This window comes from Serinus canaria, chromosome 3 (assembly GCF_022539315.1).
Source record: "Serinus canaria isolate serCan28SL12 chromosome 3, serCan2020, whole genome shotgun sequence".
NCBI classification, from domain to species: Eukaryota; Metazoa; Chordata; class Aves; order Passeriformes; family Fringillidae; genus Serinus; species Serinus canaria.
Genome location: NC_066316.1, coordinates 4,740,898 through 4,762,166, shown reverse-complemented (window position 1 = coordinate 4,762,166; position 21,269 = coordinate 4,740,898). Strand labels below are relative to the sequence as shown.

The window sequence follows — 21,269 nt, the reverse complement described above, 5'->3', positions numbered from 1 at the left end:
AGTCCCCCTCCTCCCAGCTGCCACCGTATGCACACGGAGTCGTCACCAGGAATTAACTGTACCCTTTTTAATTGTTTTGTTAAAAATGTCGTCGAGACACCATGAATACAAGTACTGCAGTTACAGCCATACAAAAAAAGCAATACAAATTAAGCAGCTGAATACAAAAATACGTTGAAATACATGAACACCACAATGGAACTCGGAGCACTAAATCCCAATCGTGTAGGCGTGGAAAAAAATTAAATAAAAACCTTTTTTTTTCCGTATTAGACAATGTAGTTTTCTCCACTTCGAACAGTTACTTTTGCTAGTTATGTACTTCACAATTTCTTCTATGTACAGCATAGAATAAAATACTTTTAAAAGATATGACATTTTTCATCCTCAATATGTGATATAGTCTCTTTTACACTAATATTGACTGCAGGAATAAAAACTGTCCGTGTCTTACATCAACTCATTGGAAAAGGAGGAGCGACGCTTTCCTTTGAATTCATTTCCGTGAGGTTTTCCATCAGTTCAGGGGTTTGGCAGTCCTGGAACGGCATCTCTCCCGGGAATTCATGTACATAATATTGCTTGGATCTATACAAATGTGGCAATCGGATCTAAGTGGTGGTTGGGAAAGAGGCAGCTCACACATATACAGCTCTGGGAATTTTCCATGACTTATTTACAATGAAAGTGCTTTTTTCAGCTCTAACACGATCCGGGGGGATTGGTTTCCTTTCTACAGGTCAATTATTAGTCTCCCTGAAATTGGAAAGAAAAAGGATTCTCTAGAAAATACCACAGCTTTGCAAACACTCGAGCGTACTGGAGAACTGCGTGTGGTTCGGAGATTAGCAGCTGAAAAGTGGTGGGAATTATAATTTAAAAATAAATAAAGCCAAAAGAGGTAACCCAGGTACAAAACAGCAGAGAACTGCAATACCCACAACGGTAAAAAGACTCCAAAGCTGTCTGCTAACAAAAAGGGGAAGCAGTTGGATCGAAAGTCTTGAAAACATCTTTTAAGGATTTATCATCCGACTCCCCGTTGGGATCGCTCTCCGGGGCCTGCGTTACCTGTCCGGGCTGCCTCACCTGCCTGGGGTCGCTGTACTGTGGCCGGATTAACCCCGACAGAGCCTGGATTGGGAGATTATGGACGGCAGGGGCAGCGCTGGAGTGTTTAGCCTGAGATTTACTGGTGCTGTTTGCCTTGTCTGAAGCAGCTTCCGCTGATCCTTCCGTGGGTTTTTCCGTGTTGGAGGCAGCCTTCTGCTGGGATGCATCTTCCGCGAGACTCGGCTCATTTTTGCTGGAATTTTTCAAAATGCTTTTTTTCTGGTTCTCTCCATTCTCTCCCAAACTGGCTGGAGCCGTGTCCGAGGATGAGCTGTGATCCCTGGGATCATACAAACTGATCCCACTCAGGATGGAGCCGGGACTTCCCAGCCTAACGCCACTGGATGATAATTTGGGCGCATAGGGAGGCAGAGCATCGGGGTCGGATTTTGGAGTCGTGGCTTCTGAGGGCTGGGATGAGCTGGCAGCAGCTCTGGCGAGCCGGGGGTCAAACTTGGGAGGGTGGGAATCCTTCCCGACTCCGTGGTGAGTGTCTGCACTCGACAGTCTGTGGAGTCTGGGATCAACGTTCTTTTGCAAGCGAGGATCCCCCAGTTTGCTGGAGCTACTGGCATGGGAATCTGTGGGTGGATCCAAGTAGCCACCCCGGCCCACAAGGCTGTTTTTGGCCTTGGCAGCGAGCCGGGGATCAGCTGGCATCGCGTTGGGGTGTGGATCGTTCTTCAAATTCCGCAGTTTATTCAGTCTCTGGTCAGCAATGAGTGGAGGGAGAGGTAAATTGATGGAAGAGACGGGGTCGGGTTTAGGCAGAGGGATTGGGAGCAAGTCCTCGGGGGCCCACACAATGTGCTTGGCAAAGTTGGGTTTCATCAGGGTCACATCCATCTTAATGTGGCTGAACTGCCGCAGCTGGGAGCGGGGATCCCGTAACGTGACGCCCGGCAGAGGTTCCAAGGGAATGAGGAAAGCTCGTTCCCTCAGCTCCCTCTCCGAGTCCTCCTCGTCATCATCCAGCCCTTTCTGCTTGACCTTCACTCCGGCGTGGGCGTGGTGCAAATCCAGCTTGGCCCCAGCCAGGGAGGGGCCGGGATGGCCGCCCTCGCTGACCTTGTGCATCCGCGGATCACGGGCCAGCCGGGGATCCAGGGATGCCGACTCCGAAGGCTTCCTGGGATTGGGCCTTGGAGAGGCCCGGAGTCTCGGGTCAGCAGCCTGAGGCCCCACACCTTTGTCTTTTGCCAGCCTGGGATCCGTTGGCATCCCAAGCATGTGCTGCTCCGTGGAATGTTGTTGCCGATTCCTAAAGTTTTCGCTTTGTTTCTTTAAGGTTTTGAGGATTGATTTAACACTGCTCCCCTCTTCCTCCTCACTACTGGAATACCAGTTGACATTGTCATCTAAAAATCAAAGAAATGCCACAAAATTTAGATTATTCCGGCAAATAATTCTTGGAGAATCCAACACTCCCTAATGGGAGTAAAGTCAAACTGAAAAAATGTGATATTAAATCATTCCCACTGTCATAAAAACCAAAACCTCAAATGACCAAAATCCATGTAATTAAAGAAATGCCATAACATAAAAACCTGGAGGTAGTGAAGATAGAATGCAACACAGCCTGGGAGCATCTCCATACCCATCAATATTAATCTGGGAAAGTAACCTGCTTTCAAACAATCCCTATCGGTACTAGTAAAAAAAAAGTTTCTAAAATCTGAGTCTTGACAGGAGAAGGAAAAGTAAAATGGCCCCTTGTAATGGTCTTTAATCCAAGTAAATTACAAATTTGCTGCCTTACTTAATCCAAATCCCAAAGTTTGTAGGAGAGGTTGAGATTCAGGAAGGGAAGAAATTACAGTATTTTATTTCAGAGCGTTATCAGAGAAGCAAAAATGCTGCTCTAGAGGAAACAGATCAAGAGGTGCACATGAAGAAAGAGGACAGAGGATGCACTTCCAGTCCTGGCAGTGAGAAACAACCCCTCTGGTCCAACAAGGGATTTTCAAAGTAATTATCAACCAAAGGACCTTTTAAAAGTGCAATTAGATCCAAAGACTATTCATCGGAGTTAGGATGGACTGAACCTACACTAAGATCAAGCTGGGAAGAAGAGCTGAAAATACTGAGCTGCTGCTGCTTCCAATAACTATTCCCACTAACTGTGAAGAGTGACATGACGTGAGTCAACGTCAACCGATTTATTGACCACAGCCATTAAGTATGATGAGAATTCCAACCAAACCCTGCTCACCTTCATCTTTGCTCATGGCCCTCTGGCCCTGGCTGCTGGCAGAGTCTCCATCCCGCTGGTGCTTCTGGCTGAGCCTCACATACAGGGCCTTCTGCATGGCCGGCAGGAAATCGGGCACGTTGATGCCCTGGTTGTGGCCCATGTGGCCACCCATGCAGTCTGACTCGCTCCCGCCTGGATGGGACTCTGGAGCCATGAGGTGAGCCTGGTGATCCGTAAATTCTCCGTGCCATGCTCCATCTGCAGGACAAAACTCCAGTTAGCAGTTATCCTAGAGAAATGTTGATAGCTAGCTAAAACATGGAATCAAGGAATGAACTGGGTTGGAAAGGAGCTTAAAGGACATCCAGTTCCATGCCGTGGCAGGGACACCTTCCCCTATCCCAGGCTGTTCCAAGCCACATCCAACGCGGCCTGGAGCACTTCCAGGGATGGGGCAGCCACAGCTTCTCTGGGAAAACTCTGCCAGGGCCTCCCCACCCTCACAGGGAAGGATTTCTTCCCAATATCCCATTTCACCCTAAAGTATAACATGACTTAACAACACAACTGAACAGCACCAGCTGAGAAAGCCAGAACACTGAAGAGATTCCAGGAAGTTTCTATCCAAAATTCATCCAGCAGATGTCCTTACCTCCAGAATTATTGGCTGGCTGGAAGTTGTGTACAGCTTGGTGGGAATAATAGTTGTCGTAGAAGTCAGCCGGGTTCTGCATGGGCTCGTACTCGCCAGGCATCTGCTGGTACTGTGGCCCCGGGGGGCAGTGATTGTCCCTTGGCATGTTCACCATGTGTCCCTGCACTCCAGGGGAATTGTAGGATCCTCCCATCCCCGGAGGGGTGAGGGGTGGCCCACCCTGCTGCCCCTGCATGGGCATTCCAGTCTGGTTCTGCGGGCCCATGTACCCTGGAGGAACGCCCTGCATGGGGGGGCTCTGAGGCATTCCCGGCCCTTGGGGGCCTCCGCAGGGATGGTGCCCAGGAGAACCGGGGTGCATCGGGGGCCCGTTGTGTCCTTGGGACATGCCAGGACCTGGCCCTGGACTCGAGCCTGGATTGTACATGTGCTGGGAATGTGGGTCGTTGCCCTGGAACGGCGGCCGCGGGGGTGACGCGCTGTTGTAGAAGGTTGGTGGCCTGGAAGCAGAAGAAAATTTAAGGAATCAAATTTTGGACCTACAAACACCAACAGCTGGCTCTCTTCGCTCCCTCCCACTAGAACTTTATCTGACATTGGATAAAATTCCCAAAGGAGCATTTTTTTTCCAACTACACCCATTCCACACTCCTTAACTTGGCCAAATTTTTTCTAATATTTGCTCATCTCCATCAGTTTTGCCCAAGAAAAAGCCAACTACAAAAAGACTGGAGCAGGGAACAAACTGCTCCACCTGCAGATGGAGATGCAAACCAAGAGTCAACTTCCGGAAGGTCAGGCCTAAGTTCCTTTCTATGGAAAACATTAAATAATACTGTTATCAACTATCTGGCAGATCCTCAACTTAGCCCAGAATCCTGACAGGAACAATGATAAATATCCAGGAGAGTTCTCCCCAGCATTCCAACACCTACTTCTTCCCAATTTTGTGTGCCAAATCCACAGTGGGCTTCACAACGATTTCAAAAAGAGATGGGATTTTCTTATAATCTCCTGAAGGATCTTGGTAATTTTCCATGTCAGACTCGGAGAAGGGATATTGCTCCGGAGGGGTTGGCAGGAGACCGACCCCCGGTGGGGGTTTGGGAAGAGGAACAATGCCCCGCTTCCGGAGTTCCTCCAGCTCCTTCTCATCTTCATTTTGGGGTTCCTCCTCATTATTCAAAACCTGGAACAAAGCCATGTGGCAATCATTTAATCAGTTTTCCAGTATTCCAGTTCAATTTAGTCTTGAGCCTTTTATTGAAATATTATTTCCATATTTAAATGAACAATTTTCCTGTTATTTGCTACAATACTGCTGGATATTGACATCCAACTCAAAAGAATTCTAAACCCATTTTTGGGAGTTGTTTTTCAGGACACCAAATCCCAGCCAAGAAAATACTTTTCTATTTCAGGAAGGAACAATTTCCCACAAGTCCACTTCCTTCAAACAGGAGTGGAAGGAGTTATTCCAAGATTCCTCAAGTTTTTAGTGTTAAATTCACACCCTTTTCTTTTAAGGCCTGGTGGGCAGTGGGAGAGGAAATACCCCAATAAACCAGAGCTCAGGGTTTCCCAGAGCACGTGGAAAAAGCTCCTCCATCCCTCCTCTCCTCTGAGTGCAGCAATCCCAATATTCCCAGTATCTGGATGGCTCACCTTATCCAACAGCTCCTTGGTTTCTGCAGTCAGGGGCGCGTGAGAGAATTTGCATTTATCTCCTTGATAACACTTTGCTCCTGTGTGGTAGAACTTGCAGGGGAATTCATGTGAGGAAGGAATTAAGGATTCCTAACAGTTTGGGAAGGTTATAAAATACAGCTGGCAGCTATCCCTCAATTCTTCAGCAGGAATTCATTGTGATGGTAGGAATTTTGGATGCTAACAACCAACTTACCTCTTATTTCCATTTAAAATTCTCCTAAAAATGACATTTCTGTGGCCTTCAGATTGAATTTTCCAGTTGTGATTAAAAAAGGGAAAGGTCTCAATTCCAGAGGAAAACACCAAAATAATGACAAAGAGGAACAGATGGGGGGTTTAAAATGGATATGTGGATAAATGTATCTAAAATTCTAGGAATTTTATTTTCAAAAATGTTACAAATCAGTAATTTCCTATTTATTTTTTCCTCTGAAGTATTTGAGAAAAAAATCTTGTAATTAATCTACATAGTAGATGGTAGAGTCTCTTAAAAAACATTCACCTTTAGAAATCATTTCTATCAAAATAAGTAGACATAAAATAATAGAAATTAACATTTCAGGTGAATTTAGAAGCACTTTTAAAGGATATTGTGCAAATAAATGCAGTTCTCTCCTTTGGTGCAGTAACCCTGGATGTAAAACTTACAGATTTCCTTTTTCTTTTCAATCTCTGCATCATGATCAAATTTACATTGTTCTCCCTATAAAGAAATTGGGAAAAAAACAAGGAGAAACCATTATCCATCTGAAAAACTGAGTATAGTAAAAAGAACATCCTCCTCAGCTGAATTAAGATTTTTCATCTTTACCAACATTAAATTCCATTATAAGCAGTAAAAACTGTAAATAAAGGGGGTCTGAACATAGAGAAAACTCCTGGATTGGAATTCAAAGGAATAGATGGAATGGTGACATAAAACAATCCCTGTTTTCTGCCTTCGCCAAGGAATTTGTATTAAAAAGGCACTGAAATATAGTATTTTACTCAATTACTTCAATATTTTCTGTTATGCTTTAGGATTCTTTTGCTGGATGGAGATTTGGGTATTTTTTTTAGGATTATTTTCCTGAAAAAGACACCAAGTGCTCTTTCAGTCCCTTCTAAAACTGAAGGTGGCAGCAAATAGTCATCTGAGCCAAAGGTACTGAGAGGCAGCAAGAAACACAACATTGCACTTTTATTTCTGCAATTTGGGTTAGAAACAAAAATTCCACTGCTAAATCCCACGGAACCAAATAAAAGTGAGAAGCATTCAGTTGCTGTGTTTTCTACCAATCCCACTTTTTAAAGTTTAGCACCACAAAGCAATTCCTTCAAAGTTCCCAAATCAGTGGGAAATAATTTAATATATTCAGGAATTGTTGCCTATTTGGATTCCAGACTTTTGAGAAATTATGTCACTAATACAATGTCATTCTCAGGGTAAGTTTAGGATGGTTTTATTAATAAAAATATCAATTTTTATTAGAATTTAAATCAAAATGTGTAACAGAAGGGGTTGTTTTTCCACAAATAATTCCATCTAGAAATCCTCAGCACATCAGAAAACAAAATATTGAGTTTCAACACCCAGTTTGCTAAAAATTTATTTTAAAAAAAATTAAATTTACCTTAATGCACCTCCCTTCAAGGAAGTATTTACAGATCTGCTTGCCCTTGTGCTCCACTGTGTGCTGGTTGATGAACTCCTGGCTCATATTAACCCATTTCTTCACTGGTTTGCCATCCTGGGAAAAAAAAAATCCACATTTTATCAGCTCCTTTTTGGAGCACAGGTGATGCAGCCATTGGGAATAAAGACTGGAACTGCAGGTACCTCATGGAAGCCATCGGATCCTTTATTGCCACCTCTGCCCCTGCCACGATCTTTGCGCTTCAGTTTCTTTTGCATTCCACGCCCTCTTCCAACATTGTAGTTGTTCCCTCGTTGGGAAATGCCTGGAAAACAGGAATAACCTCTTAAAAGGATCACAGAAATTAAGGGAAAATGGTTCTTTCATGGCATCAAAGAAAGACAAATGGAATAAATTAAATCCCTCCCTTTCTACTGTTGGAAATGTTATTTCTGACCAGCCAAAATATCCCAGGAAAACCATCCCTGGCAGCTTCCCTCACCCAGGTCTCCACCCCAAAAATGCCACCAAAACTCCCCTTACCTTTCTGGATCCCTTTCATGCCCTGTTTCTTCACTGGTTCCTTTGGGAATGGAGGTCCCAAATCCCCACTGGAAGTCTCTTTAGCTTGTCTGTACTGTTTGAGCTGGTCAGCAAAATCCTCATCCTTTTCCTCCTCGTTGTAATTGCCAAAGTTTTCATCACTGTAATGACTGTAGTTGTCATATTCCTTACTTTTGACATTTTTTTTGTGCTGCATTTTCTGGGAACTCATGTAATTCCCTGACACGTGTCCATGCTGTAAGGAAAGGGATTGCATTAGGAAGCAATTCCATATTTCCAAACCCCACCCCTCTAAACTGCTCTAAAAATCTATTTATGGGGCTGTTTTATCAATACCAGATTTGCCCAAGAAAAAGCATCAATAATACAGGGAAAATCAGTTCTTCAGGAAAACTTAATAATTCTACTTCACCAGCTGAGAAAAGCCAAGAAAACTGAACTCCCAAAAAGCAGAATCAACTTTAGATACTGAAAAGTGGTTTTTCAAGAGTTTTTTCCTTTGAGTTCAGCCTAAATCCAGTGCAGGCAATAAAGAGATTCCTTAATAATAAAGATTCCTTAATTCCTGTTGCCTGATGGAAGAAAAATTGGTATCAGGCTTATTTTCTACCACAGATCCTGCTTTACATCTGGGAATCTCCTCAGGGAGATGAGAACTGGATGTGCTTCCAGAAATCCAGGACCACAGGCACAGGGATGGAGCCAAACTTCCAAACCCACACTGTTTATATTTGTATTTTTGGAATGTCACCTCAATAAAGATGTGAGGAATGAGTTTGAAACTTCCTACCTGACTGAAGGAGGAATCATAATCCCTGTAGGAAGAGCTGCTGCTTTTCTTGTGGGGCCTTTCCGTGCGCTCCATGTCAGAGTCGTGGCTGTAGTCGGAGCTGTCATCGCTGGAAGGGGAGTTATGCTAGAAAACAGAACAAAAAAGCTGGGAATTTTGAGGAAATCATCTTCTTTCCATAAATGTAATGAGCAGAAAATTATAAATTTACATTGAGCATCTTATCCTAAAAACTCTCAAATCCCTCTGGTTCAGCTTCCAAGTCCTGCGCTTAACTTTGAACATTTAAGACCAGTTTAAGTCTTAATGGTAATAAAACCATTTTAATTCCTTTGCCAATTTCTTGGATCCTTGTCCTGGACACCCATGAATCAAATCAGAACTTCCAAAATGTTGAGGTTTCTCCTAACCTTATGCTTGTCCCGTCTTCTCCTTTTAGATTTTTTCTTTTCCTTCTCTTTTTTGCGTTTTTTCCGGGATTTCCGATGGCCTTTCTCATTTTTCTGTTTATCCTCCCCTTTCGAGCCGTGTTCCTTGACATCCTCATAGGCTGCATCATCTATTTCCCCATCTTCCAGCTCTCCATCTTCCCTGGAAGAGGGATACCAGGAAGACAATAAAATTCCATGTTATCATCCAGCTCACCTGTCACTGGAAAAAAACAGTTATGAAGTCTGAAGCAACCCCAAGCTGTGATTTTTGGGATAAATGGATATGCCAGGGAGAAGACATGACTTCTGCAATATGTGAAATTTTTTGGAATTACATTAATGAAATAAAACTGGAACATTAATATCCCTGAAACACCGGCAGCTATCCCAAAAATCCCATTGTGTTTTGATATCAGTTAAACTCATTCCCTTAAGGATCAATTAAAATATCCTCTTCCATAAAATACCTACAGACACAAGTTGTTCCCATGTCCCAGTTCCTATGGGAATTACACTCATGGATTTCCACTTTTGGGATGCATCCAGGACTGGAATAACTTTCCAGGTAAACCAGTCTCAGTAATACGATTCCTTGGATTGCATGGCAGAGGGAAGATTGCAAAAGCCCTCTAATCTCTAAGTTCTTTCCACAACATTAAAGCATTTTCCAAGGACTGAGCTTCAAGAATGTAAAAAAGGGGGTGGGAAAAGGGAAAAAAAAAGGAAAAAGAAGGAAAAATCCAACTGGATAAATATGGATTGAAAAGATAATGGTCAAATACACCATTTCTTGGAAAGTAAGTTATTTTTCAAGGAAGTGCCAAGGCAGGAAGGCTCTTCTGGTTTAGCTTCTTTTATTCCCATTTAAAACCCAAACTGGAGCTGTGCAACAGGGAGAGCAGAACCTCCTTTTCATGAGTTCCCCCCTCTCCCACAACCACCAGATACTTGGAGCTGGACATGTGAAAACAATCCCAGAAAACATTCCCACTGTCTGAGTGGATTCCTAGAGCAGCTCTCAAATGGATCAGAAAGGCACAGAAGCCAAATGACCTTCCAGGGAAAAGCAACCTGATGAAATCCCTGGGCAGTTCCACAAATATTTGAGAAGGGAGAATCAAAAAACCCTAATTCTGGTATTTTAATTTCATTTCTAACCTTCAAACCTGGATTTTAGCTCCCCTTCCTTGACCTTATTTCTGGTCATCCTTAAAAATAGAATTCCTTATGCCCAAAGAAGATTTACTCCAGAAGCTCTTAAATCCAAGATCTAAACCCAGAATGCATTTTCTGAAATATTCTGGGAATCTTTACCCTCAAACATTACTGAGGATTTCATTCCCCATAATTTCATTTTAAAAATTCACTTTAGGTTAAAATTCCCTGATGACTGAAATTCCCCAAATTTTGATACTAAGGTGCTGCTTAAGAAGTTAGGAATTAATAAGGAAAATAACTCCAAATAACAGAGAATTTTCACTGGGAAAATCAAATAAAAGCAGAGGGTGGCTGGGAGCAGTAAAAAGTGAAAGTAAATTAATTTCAAGCTATTTTCTGGGAAATCTGGCATTGATTTGTGTGTAAATAAACTTGCCTCCAACTTACTCCTTACCCTGCCATGGATTTACCCACACAGAACCAAGAAAGCCTCACAAAATCCTTGCAGGAAAAATCTTTCCTGGATCCCTGTGTTGGAAGGCTCAGACCCTTCATCACCAAAATATTATCAACAACAGAAATTAACTAGAACTATTTAAAGAACATTCCTGTCTTGAGAAAACTGCATTAAAACCTTCCAAACTGGAATATTCAAAATGTGGACAGACAGGGTTTTTAAAATTATTTTTTACTAAGTAATTTCTTTATCATTCAACAGCTCAAATCAAATCAAATCAAACTAGTAACAGAATTCCTGCTGCACAAATTGATTGGGAATCATGAGGTTGCCAGTATGGGTGTTGCCTGCAGTGAACTGGTTTTACTGGTCCTACATTTGCACACCTGATGTAACATAAGAACTTTGGAGTTGGGCCTTTTTTGAAGTGAATGAACTCATTTTACAGAGCTAAAGTTTTAGAAAAAGTACAAGTTATGATCTCCCAGGTCGTGTGTACTGTTGCTCTTCACCTCATAAATTAAAACATTATAAAGCAACACTTGTAAATTAAAACTAATTAGGTTGTTAGGTGGCACTTATTGGCTCTATTTCACAATTACCAGTGTCACAACTGGTTGTACTGGTGGGAACAGCTGGTGAGAGGATGAGAACTCCAAGCTGGAAAAACTCTGCTCCCAGCACTACCCGGAGTCACTCGGGCTTGTCCTCAAGGATTTGAGAACTCCAGATATTTTCAATCCCTGAAACAGTGAAAAGTCACAGCCTGATTGCAGGAACTCCACAGCACAGCTCTGCCCCAGCTCCAGAGATCCCAGTAGATTCCTGGTGTGCACTCAGCTTGGAAAACAGAGCACGACACAACTTCCACCCTTGCCCAAGGACAAGCAGGAAGGGGAAAACAAGAACCAGGAGCTCTGGGCTCTGCCTTGGACTTGCACTAAAGCCCAGGCCCATTTTAGGGATCACTTCCCCGAGGACAACCAGGAAGTGGAAAACAAGCACCAGCAGCTCTGGGCTCTGCCCTGACCCTTGCACTAAATCCCAGGAGCATTTCCCAAGGACAAGCAGAAAGGGGAAAACAAGCACCAGCAGCTCTGGGCTCTGCCCTGACCCTTGCACTAAACCCGAGGAGCATTTCGGGACCATGTCCCAGTTTATAACACAGAACTCGGGACTCTTTTCTACAACAAGGAAACAGTTTAGCATTTACCCATAAGCCTTTTTTTTTTTCTTTTGTCTGTTTGTTTGGTTTTTTCCCAGTGTTTCCTGGTCCTCTGAAGTGCCACAAATGGTGGTGGAGCTGTGTGGGGGGAGGCCAAGCTCCGGGAATGCCAAAACCCCGGCGTTTTTAACTCCTGCAGCTTTGTCAGGAATGCTCAGGGTAGATGTAGGCTCAAGCACTGGTAACTGCCACCCTGGCACAGTATTTTTGGAACTAGTTAGGAAGGCCAGAGCTGCCTGGAGAAAGGATTTGAATTTCCAGCAGCTGCAGGAGAGAAAAAGAGGGAGGGAAGGAGGGAGGGAGCAACAGAGGTCCTTTCACCAGGAACAGGACTCTGGGTTTCTGCGCATGGGGATTGAGAGGTGGCAAAGATAACGTCAGTCAGCCCTTAATCTGCATAAAAAAGATCCAGTTAAATGTGTAAGGTGGAATCTGGCAAGAAAATGACGTTAAATATGGCTCTAGTGAGAGATTGTGGTATCAACAAAAACAGCCAAAAATAAAAAACCCGCCCAACTCGGAGCACCCTTTCCTGCCTGAGACAGAGAACAATGGTGACATTCAACAGACACCCCCTGGAAAGTGCAATTGATGGAAAGAATGGCAAACAGCCCCCCTTCCCAGCCAGAATAAATCAATGAAGATGTAAAAACGCATGCATTCCAAAAGGAAAAATTAAAACCTTGCTAAAAAAATGCACTTTTAATGCAGTGACAACCCCCTCCCCAATTTGCATTCCCCACCACCACCACCCCGCTCCAGCCTGAAGGTGACCTGCCCCCCAAAAACATCGTTAACCCCCTCAGGCACATTAACAGAGCATCATCATCATCAGCAGCATCATCATCATCATTACCAGCATCACCCCACTAAGTACCACCATTATGAGAAGCGGAGAGAGAGAAGAATGTTACTCGACCTTTCGTCCCCTGCATGTTGCCTGTCAGAGTCGGGCATGTTTGGGTCAAGAACTGGGTTTGGGGGTTTGGAGAACAGGCTTTCAAAGGCCATTGTGCCTGGCTGTGGTATGGTGAGGAGGAGGAGGAGGAGGGAGGTGGAGGAAGGCAGGGCCCCGCCGCTGCCCGCGGTGCGGAGCGGCGGGAGGAGGCGGCGGCGGCGGCGGCGCGCACGGCCGCGCTGGGGGCGGCTCGGTGAGGAGGAGGAGGAGGGCCGGGCCCCTCAGTGAGGAGAGATGATGAAGGTTTGCACTCACGGTTACTTAGTGAGACACTAACGGGCACTCAGCGCCCGGGCCCGGCCGCCCCGCGCGGGCGCTGCGGGGAGGCGGTGGCGGCGGCGGCGGCTCGAGCGGCAGCCCCGGGGCACAGGAGAGCGGGAGGACACACACACGGGGGGAGGGAGGTGCTGCTGGCCGGAGATGGCGGCCCTAATTCTTCCTTACAAACATGGCGCCCGCGCGAGGCACTCGCACAAAATGGCGGCGGCGGCTGAGGGAAGAGAAGGAGGAGGAGGAGAACGGCGGCAGCAGCAGCGGCGGCAGCGGCCCCCGGCGCTTTGCCCGCACACGCTCGCTCAGCGCCCGCGGCCCGCACGCGCCGCCGCCGCCGCCACAGCGTCTTCCGCGCCCGCCGGGGCCGCGATGTCGTCGCGTCCCCTCACGCCGCCGCCGCCGCCCGCCGCGCTCCTCCTCCTCCTCCGCCGCGGCCCTGGGCCCGCCTCCCCCGCGCGCCGCCATTGGCCGCGGCCGCCGCGTCTCGCGCTCTCATTGGCTTCCCGCCACGCCCGTCAACCTCGCAGCGACGTCACGCGCGGGCCCCACCCTCCTCCGCTTCCCCTCGCCCGCCGCCGCCGCCGTGCGCGCGCGAAGGGGGCGGGGCCTCGCCGCGCGTGGTGTCACGTGCCCCGCGCCCGTCACGTGGTGGCGGCGTCCCCCCGGGAATGGTGGGGAAAAAGGGGGGAAAAGGGAGGGAAAAGGGGGGAAAAGGGTGGCGGCTTCCGGATGGCGAGAACCGGGACGGGCACCGGGAGCGGGAATGGGCTTCCCCTCCCGCCGCTGCGTCATGGCCGGCCCCCCCCCCCCCTCACGCACTGTGGGCAGCGCCCCCTGGCGGCTGGTGCGTGTGAGGGGAGCCGGCCCGTGCGTCATTAATTAGTGACGCTCGTAATTAAACAGAGAGTGTGTCCCCAGGGCGGGACAGAAGCCGTGCCTGGAGTCGCTGCCGGGGTCAGGGCGTGACAAAAACCGGGCTAAAGCGGTTCCAAGACAGTCACTTAGTAAAAATGCGGTGGGCGAAGGGAAGACGTGTTTGTCAGAGTCACTTAAATGTCGTTTAATCAAACGTTCCCGGGAAAAGTTACATTTTTATCCTGTCCAGGCTGACTCCCTGCCTCTCGGGTCTGTTCAGGATACGGGACTCGGCTTTTTTCAGCGCTAGCAACCGAATAAACTTTATAAAAACAAGGTGGAACGCTCGCATGGATTCCCACGGGATTCCGAGCGGGAGGAGCCTCAGATCCTTCAGGGAAGAATCATCTCCCTTGGGCCTCGCACACCTGAGCAAGGCAGGCAGGACCCAGGGTCCTGATCATCGGGGAAGTCTGGTAAATCCAAGGAAAAGGCTGGAAAAGAGCATTCCTACAGGGGACGAGGTGGTGGCGGCTGGGGAGCGTCATTAGAGCTGCTTAGGACTAATTAGCTCCATCGGCACAGGTGGAGCCCTGGAGATGATGCCCACAGGACTCAGCATCATCTCCCTGGGCCATAGGCAAGGAAAAAAGGGATCCTAACTCTGGACTCGAAGGAAGAATCCTAAATTTTTGGTTGAACATTCTGGGGTGAGAAATGGTGGTTTTGGGACATCTGGGGCCAGCTGTGCCCACCAAAGGGAAGCAGAAGCATTCCTGCTATTTTTTTCAGCTCCCAGATATTATTATCCCAAATGGAAGTTGTATTTTTCAAGACCGGAAGAGCCTCTCTCTGCAAATTCCAACCTCAGGAAGTCTGAAAGATGCCGGAGCGGCTGCTCTGGGAAGGGGAAAAAAATCTCCTTTAGTCAACTGGAATGGCAGCCAGAGGTTGAGAAAGGCAAAGAGCCGAACTTAAACTTTTCCAGGGCTGGAAGGGAGAAACCAGCTCACCCTGGCCTCGGGAATTAGGAAAATGTTGTCAGTTTGGGATGGTGCCGCAAGGAAAAGCCTCGGGAGCGTGGTCCAGGCGCCCGTCTCCAGCTGTGTTATCCGGAGAAAGCAGCAGATGGAAACTATTCTGCCCTGTCAGGAGCTTGTCCTCTCCCAAATTCCTGGTGTGCAGCTCCCAGATTTTGTTATCATCCCAAAACAGGGTCATGGCCTGTTGGAGGAGCGTGCCCAGCCAGGCTGGGAAGCGGCAGGGAGAGGAGCAGCCGTGCTTCTAGAAAAGCATTTTCTCCTGGTTTTTGGGGATATTTTTGAAGCACTCTAGAGTTTTCCCTTCCCTCCCCCAGCACAACCCTGGGATACATTTCCCTGCCCAGCTCCACGTCCAGCCGCAGCTCCTGCCAATCCAAACATCCTCCATCCGCCGACAACGGCTCTGAATGTCCCTTCTTGTTCTGCTGGAGAGATCCAACCCCTTCCCAGGCTCCTATACCCCCCAAAAATCCAGGAGCTCGATCCCCCAGAGGAGACAGATCCATCTTGGGAAGTCTCTTTCCCCAGGACAAGGAGTGGGGACGGTTTTAGTGGGTGCAGCTCAGCAGGATGTACGAGAGTGAGGATTCCCAGGGGAAAGGATGCTCAGGGATGAGGATTCCCAGGGTGAGGATTCCTTGGGGGGAAGGATGCTCCAGGCTGAAAATGCTCAGGGATGAGGATGCTCCGCTGGGAATGAGCCCCCCCCTATCAGCCAGCCCCTCCCAAACAAAACAAAGCAGAAAAATAAAACTGTGGATAACAGGTTCTTGCCCTCCCAGACCCCAATTCCCCTTGGATGCTCCAGGTGAGCATTCCCCCCATCCACATATCCATCAGGTGCTTCACTCCGGTGACGTCCTTTACATCATTCTTTAATTGTACTAAATCCAGTGGGATGAGGGAACATGCAGAACATGCACAAGCAGGAGGGTGAATCCCCCTGGGAAAAGCTGAATCCCAGCTCTTCCCAGCATTCCTATGCCAGGATGGAGGCTCTGACTGATGGAGCAGGGAATATTCCCACCTCCACATGCAGCTGAAGCTCTGCTGTGAAGGGGATCCATGGGGGATCCCCATTTAGGAGCAGGGATAGCCCTGGAATTCCTCCTTTGCCCCGCTTGCCAAGGAGGGCACCCAGGTGGATGTTCATGGAGTGTTCCAGCCCTGATCAGTCCCAGGGGATTGAGGCACCGGACCTCAATCCCTACAGGCTGCCAGGGGGATTCTCAGCATCCAAAGGGAAGTGAAAGTGTGTTTTTTAGGGAGCAGGACTGGGTGCAACAAGGGAGGGGAGCAGGAAAAGCCGTGAGCCTCCCTCTTCCCACACACTTGGCTTCACTGCTTCCTAAAGGAAAAAACGGGAATTCAAAGGAAATCGGGGCTGTGGTTTCCATCTGCTGTTGCAGGACATCATCTCTCTGGAGCCGGGATGAGGATGGGTTTCCCAATGCTTGTCCACCTAAATTGGTGGTGTAAATCCACATGGGAAGAAGAACTTTGGGGCAGAGTAGGGAGGCCAGGTGGCTGCAGAGCAGCTCCAGCCCGGACTTTCCCTGGGAGCCATGGGATGCTGAGCAGGGAGCAGGAACCACCCCTAGAACTCATAAGCCGAGACAAAGAGAGTGATTTTGGACAGGTGCTTGGCCTGGAACACCCGGTCCAGGTACTCGGCCATGTCCACGTCCACGTGGACGGTGCGGGGCCCCCGCAGGCTCTGCACCAGCAGCAGCTCCCCGGTGTGCCGGTCCGAGCGCTGCACCACGAAGTGCCCGCGGTTGTTGCCGCCCGCGATGCCGAAGCGGAGGCTGTCGGGGCCCGGCCGGCCCGGAGCCGCCGCCGTGGCCATGCGGAACAGCGGTGCCGGAGTCTGGAGCTTGGAGGGAAGCGGGAGGTAGTGGAAGGAGATGGTCTTGGGGGCCTGGTGGCACGAGCGGCTCTCCATGGGGCACGGGTTGCGCTCGCACTGGCTGCGGAAAGAAAAGCAGCGGGAGGATTTTGGGGATGTGCGGCCCGCCTCGCTGGCGTGTGATCCATAGGGATGCCGTGCCGTGGGTTTTGTGCCCCGCACTTACAAGGGGGAGGTTTTGACGTAGGAGACGTTGCCGGCGGCCGGGGGACACTGGGGGGTGACGCACTGGAATCCCCCCCCGGTGTTGATGCAGGTGCTCCCGCTGGTGCAGTTATCCTGGGATAGGGAGCACTCGTCAATATCTGGAAAAGAGGAGGGGGAAGCGGGGTCAGGGCCTGGAAGCCTCCGACTGAGCTCACCTTTCCATCAGAAAATAGGCAAAACCATATTGAAACAGGTTAAACGCGATCCAAAAAATATGGGAGCATCCCGGAATTCCATCTCCTCTCCCCAAGCTCTGCCCCAGGCCAGCATGGGTTAAGAGCAGCCCTCTGCCAGCAGGAAGGCAGCTGCTTTTCCAAACTTTCTGCTTGATTGTTTGGAAACACCGTCCCTTTTTATTTACTGAACACCCGTGGGATGCCTGGCAGGAGCTGGAATGCAGAGGATTTGCTGGGAGCATTAGTGAGATGCCATGGAACACAGGAAAATCAGGGAGGAATGGGGAAATAGGGATTTTCTCACCCAGAACTGCAGCAATCAACACTTCAGGGCACAAAAATTTCCCTGTTTTTCAGGAGGCTTTTGGCAGTTTTGGCCTCCCACCATTCCCACCCGCTGCCTTCTACCTGCACCCCAATTTCCTTGGGTTGGGGGAGATGCTGCCCCTCTCTGAACTGATCATGGAATTCTGGAGGGTTTAACATTACTTTTGGCTCTTCCCAAGAATTCCCTGCTCCAGGAGCATCCCCACAGTGACAGTGGGGTCGTCTTCAAGGAGGTGCAGACCCAAAGTGTGGCTCCATCATCCAGAGAGGTAAGGGAGAGGGGAGAGGGAAAGGGATAGGAGGAGAGGGAGAGGAGCAGCCATGCTTCCAGAAGAGCATTTTATTTTCATTTTTAGGGATTCTTTTGAAGCACTCTGGTGGAGTTTTCCCTTCCCCAGCACAGCCCTGGGATTCATTTCCCCACCCAGCTCCGCATCCAGCTGGAGCTCCTGCCAATCCAAACATCCTCCATCCGCTGCCATCCTGCAAAGCATCACTCCATCATCCCCCTCCCCTCTACACCAGCCTTTCCCTTGGATATGGAGAAAAAAGTGGGGGAAAATGGCAGAGCACTTGGGGCCAAGTGGATTCCAGCCTCCTCACCTTCGCAGCTCTTGCCGTCGCCCAGCAGGACGTATCCGGCAGGGCAGGAGCAGCGGAAGGAGCCGGGAATGTTGACACAGGCGTGGGCACAGAGCCGGGGTCCCCCTTGCTGCTGGTACACCTCGCACTCGTTGAGGTCTGCGGAGACAGGGATTCACCGAGATCTCGCTCCAGCCTCCTGGGAAAACCCAGGGAGCGAGCGCGGGCCGGAGGAGCGGGCATGAGGTGGGTTGGGAGCGGGCCGATGGCAGATTCCAGGGAATGGGAGCACAGCTTGAGGGCTGTGACCAGCGGTGTCCCGCAGAGGGCGACACTGGGCCCAGTTTGAGCTCCGCCATCCATGGCTGGGATGAAGAGTTTGGAGCCTCCTGAAGGAGCTTGGAGCAGCGGCCGATCCCCCACTCCCTCACTGGAGATATTCCAGAACCAGCTGGGCACAATCCCGTGCTGTGTGCTCTGGGATGGTGGGGCTGAGCCACTGTGGTCCCTTCCAATGTGAATTCGTGACCCTCTGAGGGGACCAGGCACCGAGGCAGCCCCGCATCCCGTATCCCGGCTCACCCTGGCAGATCCCGTTGGAAGCCGTGCCGCTCATGTGGAAGCCGGGATCGCAGCTGCACTGCTGGGTCTGGGCGATCTGGGCGCAGCGGGGCTGCCGGCTGAAGGCCGGGTCATCCGTCACGCTCCAGGTGGGAGGAGCTGCGGAAAAACGGCGGGATGGGGAGTTGGGATCAGGTGGGGGATGAAATACTCCCATTTATGCCCCAGCAAGGGTCACCCACCAGTCTGAGCCTGGTACTGGCAGGTGGTTCCGGTCCACTGCGGGGGACAGAGGCATTTGAAGTGGTTGAGACCATCCAGGCACGTCCCACCATTCTGGCAGGGGCTGCTTGAGCACTCTCTGATCTCTGCGGGAACAGCAAGCGCGTTCCATGTTACCTCCTTTTGGGAAGCAAGGCTCAGGAATGCTGAACACACCGGGATGCTTTGGTACCCTGCAGCACATCATTGCCAGGATACCGTTTTCCCTCATCTCTCCTGTTGAGCTTCTCCAGCTATAATTCCCAGTTTTCCTTAAGACAGAAAAATCCCAAAACCATCTCTGGAATTTTGGGGGGTAGCTGTGATCCCTCCCCACTTTGAGCACCCTGATATCCCTCCGTGTTTATATAAATCCACTTTTCCAAAGGACATTCCAGGGCAGGCAATGAGCAGTACCTGCACAGCGGGCCTCCTGCCCTGTCCAGCTGCCGTTGGCCTGGCACATCCGTGTGCTGGAGCCCAGGAGCTGGAATCCTGGATCACAGGCAAAGTGAACCTCGTGATCCACCAAATATTTGGTGCCGAACTTCCTCCCATCCGCAGGAGCTTGGAGGGCAGGACAGGTGGCTGCGAGACCATGGAAAGGGGATGAGCTTGGAGAAGGCCCTATCCTTCCAAGCCACCCTTTACCTGCAATTTCTCTGGAATGCTGTCCCAGGGACTCACCGGCGGGCGGCTCGGGGGCGGCCTTGGCCAGGGAGGCGTGGATGGTGCTCAGGCGGCTCCTGACAGCGCGCAGCCCTTCGGAGAACCGCGTCTCCTGCCCCTTCAGCAGCTGCTGCATCTGCCGGATGGCAGCCAGGAGCTGCTGCCTGCTCAGGCAGCTCTGCGGGAACAGGGATAGGGACAGGGATGGGGACCTCCCTGTGCTGCCACTCCTCCCAGGAGCCAACCTGCTGCCCATGGGAGGAGGCTGGCGCAGGAGCTCCGCAGCATCCGATGTTCCCTGAGTGCCCTGACTTTGTATTTTTCCCCGCATTTACCCAGATCCAGGAGTTTTTTCCACCTAGGCCTGAGCTCCAGGCAGAGCTGGGATCGCTTTGTGGGAGAGATGCTATAACTCATGTTTCATCCTGCAGGAGCTCCAGCCCTGTCCCACTTCCACATGACAAAAGAAGAGGAAAACAGCTGTCTTGTGAGCTCTGCCGGGGCCAGGAACGCTGGTGGGACTCCTGCCTGCAAACCGATCGCTCCCACGGGACTGACTCATGCCGGAGACGGGCACCGTTATTATGGGATTCCTGCGGAATTGACTTCAAACCGAGGAAAAAGAGCAAAGCCGTTCCCAGAGCTCAGAAATCTGGGGAGCACAGTGGGGAGAGAGCGCACGGGGACTGGCCTGGGGGCTATGGAATTCCGGGAAAGCGAGCGGAGGTGGTGGCCTCTGTCCCACCTGGTCGAAGGGATTTCTTCCCCCCTTTCCATAACCGCACTGTGGAATGATTCCCGTTTCCAAAGAGCTGCTGAGGGTTGAGAGAAGACAAACACAGCAGCCCAAGCAATGCGCTCGGTGTCCTCTGCTTCCCCGGGAGCGGGTTCGGGGGTCCCGGGCTGCCGGGGGGGATGAGCCGGGCTGTGCTGGCAGCTCTGGGATACCCCGAGCCCAGAGGAAGGGAGGCAAAAGCAAATAGATGCTGGCGCGTCGCTGGCTTTAATAAACAGCTCTTTGTTAGGGCTGGGTTTAACTCCGTGAGCCAGCGCGAGCTCCGGCGGGATGCTGAGCCATCGCAAAGCTGGAAAATCCCCCCCCCGCAAAGCCCCAAACGGGGATTCTTTGCTCCCGGTGTGCTCGGGAGCAGCTTCAGGTGCGGGGTAAGAAGGGCGGAAAGAGCCCAGAAGAAGCCGCGCGCGCCTTAAGCGCGGCTCATGTGCAGTTTAAGCGCGGGTTGGGGCTTTGCCCACCTGTTTGCCGGGGCAGCAGCGCGGGCAGCGCTGCGGGGCTGTCGGGGCGCACGGCAGCGGGGAGCGAGCGGGAAGCGGAGAGGAGCCCCGCGCCCCCCCAAAGCCCCTCCCGGGGTCCCGGTCCCCCCTCACCTGGGCGGCCGGCGCGGCCGGGAGCGGCAGCAGCAGCGGCAGCAGCAGCAGCAGCGGCGGCGGGAGGCGGCCCCGCGCCCCCCGCGGCCCCGCCATGGTGCGGTGCGGCCCCGCCGCTCTCCGGGACCGGCTGCCCCGCGCTCTCCCCG

General features: G+C 50.3%; 2 protein-coding genes and 1 long non-coding RNA gene across 8 annotated transcripts; 1 reads left to right on the top strand and 2 right to left on the bottom strand.

The window, feature by feature from the left end:
- Positions 1–52: 52 nt before the first annotated feature.
- ZC3H6 (zinc finger CCCH-type containing 6) lies at positions 53–13,531 on the bottom strand. Of its 6 annotated transcripts, XM_050973088.1 has the most exons (13): positions 12,833–13,072; positions 9,053–9,233; positions 8,643–8,768; positions 7,832–8,087; positions 7,492–7,631; positions 7,286–7,402; positions 6,264–6,375; positions 5,628–5,737; positions 5,111–5,151; positions 4,898–5,029; positions 3,960–4,462; positions 3,326–3,565; positions 53–2,471 (listed from the first exon to the last, which is right to left on the bottom strand). In XM_050973088.1, exons 1-13 carry the CDS (start codon positions 12,922–12,924, stop codon positions 970–972), a joined length of 3,552 nt encoding a protein of 1,183 aa, XP_050829045.1. In that variant the 5' UTR covers positions 12,925–13,072; the 3' UTR covers positions 53–969. The 6 variants fall into 6 exon arrangements, with proteins under 6 accessions (XP_050829045.1, XP_050829047.1, XP_018773661.1 ...); XM_050973090.1 differs by lacking the exon at positions 12,833–13,072 and adding an exon at positions 13,127–13,531 and having other exon boundaries at positions 4,898–5,151; XM_018918116.3 differs by having other exon boundaries at positions 4,898–5,151.
- LOC115484956 (uncharacterized) lies at positions 13,013–20,771 on the top strand. The gene is made up of 2 exons (XR_003945675.2): positions 13,013–13,114; positions 20,166–20,771. It is a non-coding gene; the product is annotated as an uncharacterized LOC115484956 (long non-coding RNA).
- FBLN7 (fibulin 7) lies at positions 15,902–20,080 on the bottom strand. The gene is made up of 7 exons (XM_030235581.2): positions 19,753–20,080; positions 19,483–19,653; positions 19,047–19,172; positions 18,826–18,963; positions 18,265–18,402; positions 17,118–17,256; positions 15,902–17,012 (listed from the first exon to the last, which is right to left on the bottom strand). The coding sequence occupies exons 1-7, from the start codon at positions 20,063–20,065 to the stop codon at positions 16,640–16,642; spliced, it is 1,398 nt and encodes a 465-aa protein (XP_030091441.2). The 5' UTR covers positions 20,066–20,080; the 3' UTR covers positions 15,902–16,639.
- Positions 20,772–21,269: the final 498 nt, after the last annotated feature.

Coding starts and splice junctions, on each gene's coding strand:
- ZC3H6 (XM_018918116.3), bottom strand. CDS start 12,924: ATGGCCTTTGAAAGCCTGTTCTCCAAACCCCCAAACCCAGTTCTTGAC. Junction 6,376..7,285: donor TTGAAGGGAGGTGCATTAAG/GTAAATTTAATT, acceptor ATTTCTTTATAG/GGAGAACAATGTAAATTTGA. Junction 4,463..4,897: donor GCACACAAAATTGGGAAGAA/GTAGGTGTTGGA, acceptor TTCTGCTTCCAG/GCCACCAACCTTCTACAACA.
- FBLN7 (XM_030235581.2), bottom strand. CDS start 20,065: ATGCGGGGAAAAATACAAAGTCAGGGCACTCAGGGAACATCGGATGCT. Junction 19,173..19,482: donor GCAGGAGGCCCGCTGTGCAG/GTACTGCTCATT, acceptor CTGTTCCCGCAG/AGATCAGAGAGTGCTCAAGC. Junction 18,964..19,046: donor CCAGTACCAGGCTCAGACTG/GTGGGTGACCCT, acceptor GTTTTTCCGCAG/CTCCTCCCACCTGGAGCGTG.